At 30.2% G+C, this 12112-nt stretch overlaps 1 protein-coding gene across 1 annotated transcript; it reads right to left on the bottom strand.

Moving 5' to 3' along the window:
- Positions 1 to 6682: 6682 nt before the first annotated feature.
- Positions 6683 to 10534, bottom strand: LOC113704712 (uncharacterized). Its single transcript, XM_027226587.2, has 2 exons — positions 10191 to 10534; positions 6683 to 9185 (listed from the first exon to the last, which is right to left on the bottom strand). Exon 2 carries the CDS (start codon positions 8944 to 8946, stop codon positions 6712 to 6714), a length of 2235 nt encoding a protein of 744 aa, XP_027082388.2. The 5' UTR covers positions 8947 to 9185; positions 10191 to 10534; the 3' UTR covers positions 6683 to 6711.
- Positions 10535 to 12112: the final 1578 nt, after the last annotated feature.

Raw genomic sequence — 12112 nt, 5'->3', positions numbered from 1 at the left:
CCAATCGATTCACTATTTGTGACCTAGAATTCTATTTTATCATCAATTTAATCCCTGTTCACATTTTTCTCTTTTTTATCAACGGATAATCTCTTTACTTGTATGACTTAGATGTCTCATATTTCTCAAAAAAGTGATTTGATTAATATGATTCGGTATAAGATTGATGATATCGATGAGATTGATATTCAAATATTTCTTCTTAGAATATATTAATTTGACTCCAAAAGCAAGACCAAGCATATTGTTGCCAGAAACAAAACCTTGTATTTCTTCTAGAGAATATCCTAATTGTTCCAAAGTAGCTAGAAAGATATTCTATAACTAGAAAGAATTTGGTTCAGATGCAGGATGTCTATCCAGAAATTTTCACAACTCAATCATAGATGATGGAGCTATCAAAGATTTGAACTTTTCAAACTTTGTTTGTAACATTCTAGAGACCTAAGAAACAAAGAGGTGATGTCTACGAACGAGATATCAACAACAAGAAGAAGGAAAAAGGTTGAATAAAGGAACTCCCAAATATTGGTGATCTTAGATTTGTTGATATCAATGGTGACTCAGTATTTTATTTTGATGAATCCTTTCTTTGGACATACGAAGATTATGTAAACACTTACTCAATATCTTACTCATCAAATTACATAGTAGAAGGCACAAATTTTCTAAAGAATTCATCATGATATATTTGATCCGTGCATAATATAGTAAAAAATGATACCAATTTTTGGTTGCTACTTAGTATCAGTAATAGGTCAGAAAAAGTACAAAAATGTCACATTTAGATATTGTATGCCATCGAAGTAACTATGACATATATATTTGGAATAGATTCCATTTTGAGAAAGTTGTAAAGACACTATCCCGTTGAAAAATTCTATACATTTGCCCTTTATTGACCTTTTTTTTAGACAAAGAATCAATTTTTTCCTCATTTTAAATGGTAAATATTTCTCAGAATATAAGGTGTGAATCAAACCCATGTTTGAATTGAAATTGTGATACTGATGTAAGTTCTTCCCCTCTGAATCAAATAGATTTATATTGAAGAGAGGTTGACAATAAGTTATTTTGAAATGGATTATTTGTCCCTCTATTAGAGGTGTTCCAAAAATGTTTGCAATGGAGTAAATAACTCTATAAATAAGTAGATCGTATCAACTTAGAAAATGGAAAGATTTAAACAAGTTATATATTTCATTACCACTTTGTGGAAAATCATTTGGTATGAATATGTTAGATACTTATGACTTGACTGGTGAAATAGTGCTTCTCCCCCCAAAAACATATTTTTGTTAATCAACACACAAAGAAAATATTTTATTGCTAATGAACAAAATATTAAGAAATTATCCATACATAAAATCATAATTATTGATACAAACCTTTTCCATAAAAGAGGGAATCTTGTGTAACAATAGAAGCAAAAATGATGAGGATTATTCAAGAATTGAAGTCAATTTAGTTCATAACGTGATTGATATTTTAATTAATTGATTGACATTTTATCACTAATTAATTAGTATCTTCCATTTGATAATGATTGATTGGTATCTTTTGCTAATTGATACCTTATTCAATCAATTAATCAATCAAATCAATCAATTAATCAGAAAAAGTTATTTTCAATTATGAATTATGGCAAGATTTTCTTGATGGAAGGAAACCATAGGGATTTTGAATAAGAATCTCTAGTCTAGCCTATAAATAGCCATTGGTATATCAACACTACATACTCTGGTTCCATGAGTTAGAAGATGCTTAATCTTAGCCCTTCTTCTACTTATTTGTTCTTCTACATATTTACACATTTTCTTCATTAGTAGAAAGTGTTAGTATAGAGAAGAAGAAGGAAAGAAGACAAGGAGCTATACATATTTAAACCTTGCTTGACAACAATGGTTGGAGATAAATCATTTAAATTTTCACTGCTTAGTACAACTTGTTTGTACCTATTTGTTTAACATGTGGCATCAGAACCACCCTCTAACCATGTTGTTAAATATATAACTTCATGACTTATTGTCAATCTGATAAATTGCATAGATTCATACAGTGTCAAATGAATCAAATCTAATTTGTCATGGGACCTATATTTCCATTATCTGGATAATTGAGATTAATGGCTAACCTCATGTATATTTATCATTCTTGTGATGATTTATTTGGGTCATGCAATTCATTAGGATTTGTTTAATCTGGTATGACTTGATAATGATTTGAATGTTTGTTAGACTGACATATTCTTTCGTTGTTGGTGTTATATGTATTGGTACATATCATGATTGTTGTTATCATGTATGATAACAATCTAAAAAACATATATGGAGTTGAATTTGAGCCATCCAATATGTAGTTTTACATCTCATCTTTGGTTGTAGTGGGTATTCATCAAAACAATTTGATTTATACGACTGAGTGCATACATATATGTAGTGGATATGATTTATATGACTGAGTGCATACATATATAGTTAATTTGATATTTGATCAACAAAATCATTATATAACATTTGTTTGGTTATCCTTGTACATGACAACATAACTATTTATGTCTTATATAAATTATGGTTAGTATACTTATACTTTTTTATTTTGCACCATGTATACTAAAATATCATAAAGGTTGAACTTTACTTTTGAGGCACTTTATGTCTATATGAGTTCTATTTAAGCAACTCTATGCCTCTTAGAATTATGATTAATAATTGGCATCAACAGTTTGTTTACTTGCTGCACTTTCACCTAATTATTTAAAAGTATAAATTGTAATATCTTTCAACCTTTCATTTTGTCACTTATAAATTATTTAGATGTTATCTTAAAGATCTTTACATCTTGTATTTAAAAGTGGCCACAACATCTTATATACGTGATATTTAGAATTTTAATCACATAAATGTTAAGTGATTAAATGAATAACATATAATTAAGCAAACAATTAATTTCTTAAAACTATCAGTTGGCCCATAGGCAAGTAGTGGTTTTAATGACATTAATTGAAATAAGATAGGAAGTTTAACATTGTATTAAGAGATTTTCCTATGCCCACAAGTATGAAAATTTTCTATTTTTATAGTTTTAATTTAATAGTTTTATTATGAAGAAAATAAATTCAATGCATGTTAAGCAGCCTCTACCTACAGAAAGTTTTGAATTTATTATTTGAATTAACATTGGTTAATTCAACTTTTATGTCTTAAATTTCATAGCAATTGTGAGGACTCGAAAAATTTCTTTATTTTATATTATTTTATTTTTTCGAATACATTTTCTATACTTTATTTTATTGTCTTAATCTCCTAGATATTTTTACAAGTGAATCACATTTTAAATTATTTTTCATGTATAAGTTAGTGCATGTTAAGTTTGAAGTGCATTATGGAAGTGGGACCCGTTAATGCGGTAAGTGCGATAAATTTTTGAAGATTAAAAAGGAATTTTGTACAGAGGTATATTATTTTATAAGGTGTTAAGAGATAATTAGAGATTGGTTAGATATTTTAGTGATTAGAAAACAATAGGATGATGATAATCTTGGAAGGACAATTGTCACAACATCCATGGAATTTTGACCTTGACTTGGACTACCATTAGCCTTTAAGTAAAAAGAAACATTGACCAAAAAAAATTCATTTGCTTTCTTTCTTCTTTCTCTTGGCCGTGTACTTCATCTCCTAATTAGCCAACTCCTTGGCCGGCCATTGAAGCTCCAAAATAAGGGAAGAAAGCTCCTCCTTCAGCCATGAGGAAGACATAAACATGGTAATGATTCAATTTTTTCTTTAAGATATTTAATTTTTTAACTATGTTCTTCGGTCCATGGTTTAGGATTTTTCTTTAGTCTATCAAATAATATAGCACATTCTTGTCTTAGTTTAGGAAAGAAATCTGCAATGTAATTTAAACATCCTAAAAATCTTTGCAATTGATTTTTCTCTTTTATTTCATCTGGAAATTTGCTTGCAAATTCTAAAGCTCTTATGATAGTAGAAACAGATGCATCAGAATTAGGATATGGAGGAATTCTAAAACAAAGAATAGAAGAATTAAAAGAATAATTAGTTAGATTTCATTCAGAAACTTGGTCCGGTCCACAAAAGAATTATTCTACTATTAAAAAAGAGATTTTATCTATAGTATTATGTATATCAAAATTTCAAGATGACTTATACAATAAAAATTTTTTACTTAGAATAGATTGTAAATCTGCAAAAGAAGTTTTACAAAAAGATGTTCAAAATATTGTTTCAAAACAAATTTTTGCTAGATGGCAAGCAATTTTATCAGTATTTGATTTTGATATAGAATTCATTAAAGGAGAAAATAATTCTCTTCCTGATTTTTTAACAAGAGAGTTTTTACAGGGAAATGGAGCAAATTAGGGAATTGATCAAAGCAATTCGAAAAAGATACAATGATAGAAACAATACCAGGAGATACCTTCGCATTCTTTCAAAAGACGAAAGTCCCTATAAATAGAGCTCAAAAATCGGATAGAAGGGCATCGAGTCTTTTAGCAATCCTAAGAATTTCTCTCAATTGTTTTTCAATTTTTAAATAAGATTTTTCTTCCTTTATATAGTTTATATGTTGTTTTACCTTGGTAATTGAATTTATTGTTTTATAAATAGAGGATGATTGTAACATTTGTAATTCTCTTTGTCTAATTGGTGTTAAGAATTTAAAAGTAATAGTTTTTCCCATAATATTCGTAGAAATTCCTTCATGTCCTACTGAAAATGGATATATTTGAATAAGAAAGGGTGTTCCTAATATTATATCATTACTTATATTTTTTACAATTATAAAGTTATGTCTAATACAATAATTATTATTACATACTGATCCTTTTGTGAATTTATATTTTACTTGTAAATTTTCTCCATTTGCTGCCATTAAAGTCTCATTTGTTCTTTCACAATATTTGGTAGAAATTATTCCTTCTTTTATACAACTTGAATTTGCTCCGCTATCTAATAGGGCTACACATGTTTCTTTGAAATCTTCTACTATTATTGTAACTAAAGCATACCACTTTTGAAATGTTATCTTCTCTATTGTATTTAAATACTGTTTTTCATCCAATGATTTTTCTGAAATAACTATTTCTTCCGTGGTTAGAGGTTTTGAAGTAGAAGGTTGATTTTCTATTAATGTCATTTTAGCTTCTATTTCTAAGTCTTTAGTTTTTAATTCTATTATTTCTTTTTGTAATTGTTTTACTTGAATTTTAAAACTATTAATTTCTGTTTGAAGATCTTTAGTAGTTTCTTTTTTCATATTATTTATATTAGGGTATTTATCTAATAGTTTTGAAATACTAAATGGTTCAATTATTTTTGGCATTTTTTCTTCTTGTATAATTAAACTCTTTAATCTTTCTAAATATTCTTTTTTAGCTAAAGGATCTTCAATTTTTTCTATCATATCTAATAAAAATTCTTTATGTTCCTTTTTTGTTATTACATTTATGTATTTTGGATTATTTGAGCAATTACAATCTTCTTCACTTTCTGAAGTACTTATGTCATTATAATAATCATCTTCTGAACTTTGCTCCTTTTCTTTTATTAATAAATTTATTAATTTATTCTTTATTTCTTCATCTTCTGCACAAATTTCATTAATTTTTTCTTTAAGTTTACATTTATCTGCTTTATGTGCTATTTTTCCACATTTATAACAAACAATTTTCTTTTTATAAAATTTTTTACTTTTCTTTTTCTCATATTTTTCTTCTTTGTTAGAATTTTTATATCTTTTTTATTTTTCTTTTTGTATGCTGAAGGTGATTTAATTCTTTTGATACCAAATGTTTCACAAAATGATCCTACTTCTTTTGTTTTGGAATCGTACTTAATTTGAAGTTTTAATTCTGAACATAATATTAAACCTTCTTTTTTAACAAAAGCAAATAATTGTCCAAAAGTAATATTTTCGAATGAAATAACATCTGTTCCCATTTCTTTTTGTAAATTATCTATTATTCTTTGTGAAAATAAACTTGGTAATCCTGTAATAAATCTTTCTTTCCAAAATGAAGTATTACAATCTGGTCTTCTTAATACATTTGTTAAAAATATATCTTTATACCATCTAAAATCTGACAAAGTTGGACATCTTAAATTTGTTAAAAATGCTTTATTTGCATTTAATTCTTCTTTTGGATTTCCTACAAAATACATTACTATGGTAACAATTAAAAATTCTACAGCATCTGATTGTACTTGGATATTACCTTGATCATCTTCTACTTCTATTGTATGATCTAATATTGATAATTTATCTTGAAGTGTTAAGGCATTATCCCACCAATTTTTTAATTGTCCAGTAAATCCTGATACTAGTAATGTTGCAATATTTGTTTCTTGAATATTTTTTTAACTTATAAGCTAGTCTGGCCATTCCCATTTCTTGTAAAGTATTTAATACTTCATATTCTGCTCTTCCATCTATATTCCATTCATAAATTGAATCTCCGTCGTATTTTGTGGTATGAAATTTTGATCTTTCTTCATATTGAATGTCTGGGGGCAGTGGCGGAGCTAGGAATTAACTTTGGGGGGGGCGAGTCTATAACAATGAAAGTAAAATATATTTACAAAAAAAATATAATGTGAACATATATACCACAAGATTAGAAACAACCTTATATAAATTACTTATACGCTTCACATATACAAAAATATCATCATATTTACAAATCTATTTGACTGTGTGGGACATATGAAATTGTGCACGACGACTTTTAATTTTATCAAAGTCATCAATGATTGAATTTACATCAAAAGTTCTAGCAATTTCTTTCTCAATATACATTATCATAGAGTTGGCAAGAAAGTCTTCCTCCATCCTAGAACGCAAACAAGTCTTGATGATTTTCATAGCAGAAAATGCACGCTCTGTTGTAGCTGTTGAAACAGGAAGAGTCAAAATAAGACGAATCAATCTATCAATAAGAGTATAGCACATTGACTTTCTTGTCTTCGCTAACACTTGGCACAACTCCTGAAGTGATGACAAATTTTGAAGCTGAGAATTACAGGAAAACTCAATCTGGAAAAGCTCTAATTGAGTTCTTAAGTGTAACTTCTCTTGATCTGTGAAGTCAGCTGAATAAAACTTGTCTGCAAGTTGACAAATTTGTTCAATATTGAAAGCCTGAAAATTATCTTTGGGGTGCAATGCTGAACTAAGAATAAGCAACTCTATTACATCTTCCTTAAACCTATTCTTCATTTCAAGTATTTGAGAATCAACCGTTGCCAAAAACACATCAATCCTGTAGTGATGCTCCATGGTAATTGGATCATTTTGTTTTCGAATTCTTCCTCGACCTGCTTTATAAATGACATTCATATCGGGCATCTCTATATTTCGTGCATCACAAAATGTCTTTACATTGGTGAACAATTCATTCCATCCATTATCTCTGTAACTTTGAAGTCGATCCTTTGTTACTGAAACCAATTTAAGGGCATTCAAAATATCTTGAGATTTGCATTGTAAAGCTTGAGAAAGTACTTGTGCAAATCCTAAAATGTCCCTCATCATATGCATAACAAGAACAAAATCAAAGGATGTCATGAAATCATAAACTCTGTCAGCTTCACTTCTTTGAGTTGATGTATTTCCATAATTGATAACATCAATTAGGACAGAGCAAATGTCTTCATATTCTGTGAATAAGCTACAGATAGAACTAAAATGAGACCCCCATCTTGTAGTCCCTGGCCGTTTTAAGGTACCCATCTGATTCTGACCCCTACCAGTCTCAAGTTCATCAATAGCAATCAATTCAGCAATTCTAGCAGCTCTAGCAACTCTAAGTTGGTCCACCCGTTTGCAAGAAGATGAAACTAAATTTATGAGAAGAGATAAGTTTGTAAAGAATTGTTCCACAGGAATTACCTCTTGAGATGTTGCTACCAATGTTAATTGCAGTCGATGAGCAAAACAGTGAATATAATATGCATAAGGGCACTCCTGAATAAATAATGCTTGCAGTCCATTCCATTCTCCACGCATGTTACTAGCTCCATCATATCCTTGGCCACGAATGTTTTGCACACTAAGATTATGGCGAGAAAGGACATCACATATCTCCTTCTTCAAAGTCAAGGAATTGGTTTCGTGCACATGAACAATGTCAAAAAATCTCTCTCGAATATAGCCTTGCTTGTCCACAAATCTAAGAACAATAGCCATTTGCTCTCTTTTTGATCTATCTTGAGCCTCATCAACAAGTATAGAAAATTTTGAATCACTAATCTCCTCTCGAATATGCTTTTGTATCTTGATCGACCAAATGGACAATATCTCCTTTTGGATCGTAGGAGAAGTATAAGATGCATTTCGAGGAGCATTATCAAGAACCACAGCAGCCACTTTTTCATTATAAGAAGACACATGCTTGATCAACTCAATAAAATTACCTCGATTGTTAGAATCTAAACTTTCATCATGACCCCTAAAAGCCACCGCTTGAAATGCACACCATTTTGCAGCATCTATGGAAACTTGAAGTTGCAACCGATTTTTTGCAACCTGCTCAGAATTTTGCTTCTCAATAATTTTGTCAAGATGTTGCAATGAGTTTCCCAAATCATGATAGCATTGCATTGCCACTTTGTGTGATGAGTTAGGATCTTTTCCAATGTGATTTAAAAATGCACAATTTTTTCCATCATTTACCTTCTTCCATGATCTAAATCCACTAGTTGTGAAGGCCATTGATCCAAAACGGTCCGTTGGCTTGGAAAAAAAGTGAGCAAGGAAGACAAAAGGCAGCATTCTTTGTTGGAGAAAATTCCAACCAATCTGGAAACAATTTATACCAAGAGAAAAGGAAACGTCGGCCCTTCTTGTCAACAACCATTGATTCAATCGGAAGCTCAGGTTGGTATGGCCCAAACTTAATATATGCTCTCCGTACCTCATCCCTTTGATGCTCTAGATATTCCCAAATGGATTTTCTCTTTCCAGGATCACGTTCTATGGATGAAATATCAAACTCTAATGATTCAGCTCTACAAAATTTCTTTGTTTGATGCTTAGGAGAAGAATCACGAAGAGGATAAGGAATTTCACCACTTCCACTTGGTTCTAGACGTCTTTTCTTGAAAAAAGAATCAATTGTCCTGTTGGCCATTACCACTATATTTGCAACAAACAACAACCTGCAATCGAAATAAAATTGATTGAGAAATGCTGATTATGGCCTATAGAGATGGAATAAAAGCAGCAAGAACATTTGCAACCTAAGTAGACATAAGTGACATGCACAAAGTATTATTCAATAATAAAATGCAAACAAATGATAAAAGATCTCCATTAGAGCAGAACAAGTTCTCATTTCAAACATATCTCAAGGAAGTTTTCATAGCTTGTTATTAAATCGGCTGAACTTGAACAACTAACACCTACTTGAACTCATCAACTACTGTAATCCAAAAAATAATCAATAACTATCCATGCCAGTAAAAGTATCCATGCCAGGCTCATGAATGCAATTTATACGTTCCAGAAAATTAATTTCTCAGTGAAACTTGAAAGCAACTCAAGTACCACTGGTTTTTCTTAAGCTACCATGTTTTTTTACAAACATGAGCCCTTTGTCAAAGTTGTCCAAGTCACATCACTTATTATTTTTTTTCCCTAATAAATGATTTCCACTTCCAATTTACTTCATGGTGATCATTTGTTGTGCGGCTCCAAGAAAGGTTTCAGACACACGAAAAATGGCAGATGGTTCCAACATTAAATGTGCAAAATAGACTACTTAAACTCATCAAGGCTACACCAATGGGTCATAAGTAGACAAGACTCCATTTCCCGCCAAAGGAAACTCAAGCTCAGCTCTGCAGCTGCAAAACGCAACAACTTTTTAATGTTGCATTAACTGAAACTCAATTTATAGTTCCTACCAAACACACACAATTCACAAAGGTGGGAAAAAAAATAAATTCAGTAAAATGACAAGCAGAAAACTAAAACTCAATGCGACAAGTTATTTCCCCAATAAAACTCAATGCTACAAGTACGAAAAATAATACAAGTCCTTCTCGATCAATTCATCAAACAACTAGCGGGCGAACTTTTTTACACCCACATTTTACTAAATAAATTTGTACGTAAAAAAAAAATTTTTTTTACACCCCTCCAATTGTTAAAAAAAAAATTACCTAGACAGCTAGACCATGCAAAATGCAATGGTACAAATGTACAATCCTTAGCCAGCGGGGGAAGGTCTTCACAGGAGAAAGTTTCTTCAAGCCTTCACAGGAGAAAGTTCTTCGGGGCCCAAGCCTTTGACGTTTCTATTTTCTACTTTGACGTTTCTACTTAGGAAGAAGAATTGTGGCAGTCAATTGCCAAGTTAACTAATGGGCTATCTTTTCTTTGCACTTCATACGTTAAAAAAATAATTCTCTGTTATTTGGACTTTCAAATATTATTATTTGGGCCCTTGGGGGGGCAAAGTGAATTTTTTGATTAATTTTTGGGGGGGCAAAACATAATAATAATTTTTTTTTTACTTAGAAATTTTTTTTTTTAACAATTGGAGGGGGGGCGGTTGCCCCCCCTGGCCCCCCCCCTTCCCTCCGCCCCTGTCTGGGGGACTAGGTCTTGGATAATAATTTCTAGTGCTTACTATTTGCCAATCTTTTTTATTACTTTTAAAAGGTCTTCTTCTTCTTATTTTATTTATTTGATTATTATCTTCTTCTTTAAATTGCTCTTCTATAGGTAAAATTATATCTTCATCATTTTTCGAGTAGCTTGATTCTTCTGATGATATTTCTTCGTTTATTATATTATCTAATGTATTTATTCTAGGAGTTTGAGTCTGAGCTTCTGTTGTTAGAATTTGTAATGTTTGAGATATTCTATTCAATATATTATCTGTATTATTTATTCTTTGAGTATTAACACTTTGAATTAATTCTTGCTCTCTATCTCTTGTCAAACTTCTAGGTTGAAAATGAGGTGCTGAAATATCATTAGGAAATTTTGTAACTGGTTTCTGAATACTGTCCATTTTAGTACTTATTACTTCTATATGTTGTGATATAGTATGTAGAATTTGATTTGTGTAATTATTTTGCTGATATAATTTTTTAATATCATCTAGATTCACATTATTGCTACTACTACTTGCTTCGGCTTCTCGTCCTTTTTTAAAAGGGGATGCAATAACTTCTCCTTGTCCTAAATTAACTTTTACTTCTTGTAATGGAGGATGAATTGAGGTTACTACTTGATCGTCTTTTAATTTCCATTTTTTATATAAATTAGTCTGAACATTTATCTGTGACGTATTATATATATCATTTATTCCTATTTTTGAGACATAGAATGATAACCAAGAGAAAAAAGGAAAATCAAAATTTCTATTTTCTAACTCATTCTTCCATTCTAATATTAATTTTTCTTTACATTCTGATGATAATTGAAAAACCAAATTCTTTTTTCTGTATTTTCTTCATCATCAAAATCTTCTTGTAAGTATTTATGATTTATTTTATATTTTTTACTTATTACATTTATTTCACCTTGCATTTGAGAATGTGTTGGGGAATATTCTGATTTATTTTGATTGATTACTTCTGGAACAGGAGTTTTGAATTTGAATGTTGAAGAATTCTCTACAGGAAAATTTGTATCTATTGCTTCATAACTAGATCTTCTAGCGGGTATCCATGAATGGCTTGAAGTGGAAGGTCTTTCTCTAAATGAGGCAAATCTCATTAATACTTTTCCATCAGGTTCTTCTATTATATCTTCTGGACTAGTTTGTTCAATATTTCTTGGTACTTGTGGATTTTGTATTATAAATTCACTTGGTATAGTAATTTCATTCCATTTTTTAATCGTTTTGGAGTATAAGTTGTGGGCCTATCTGCATCTATTTGAAGTAATGTGGTTTCTTCCTTTAAGGTTGGAGTCATAATAAATTTTGGGTTTAATTATGAAGATAGAGGCCTATAATACATTCGGTAAATTACAGCAAAAGTTTTTGTATGTTTTTCAAATTCATCACTTTGTAAATGAATATCTAGTATGACTGAATTCAAAACATGTGGATCTGTTAAATCTACTGAAA

The sequence above is a fragment of the Coffea arabica genome, chromosome 8e (assembly GCF_036785885.1).
Source record: "Coffea arabica cultivar ET-39 chromosome 8e, Coffea Arabica ET-39 HiFi, whole genome shotgun sequence".
Classification (NCBI taxonomy): Eukaryota; Viridiplantae; Streptophyta; class Magnoliopsida; order Gentianales; family Rubiaceae; genus Coffea; species Coffea arabica.
The sequence above is the reverse complement of the archived record's forward strand: the minus strand, read 5'-3'. Positions and strand labels throughout refer to the sequence as shown.

Coding starts and splice junctions, on each gene's coding strand:
- LOC113704712 (XM_027226587.2), bottom strand. CDS start 8,946: ATGAGGTACGGAGAGCATATATTAAGTTTGGGCCATACCAACCTGAGC.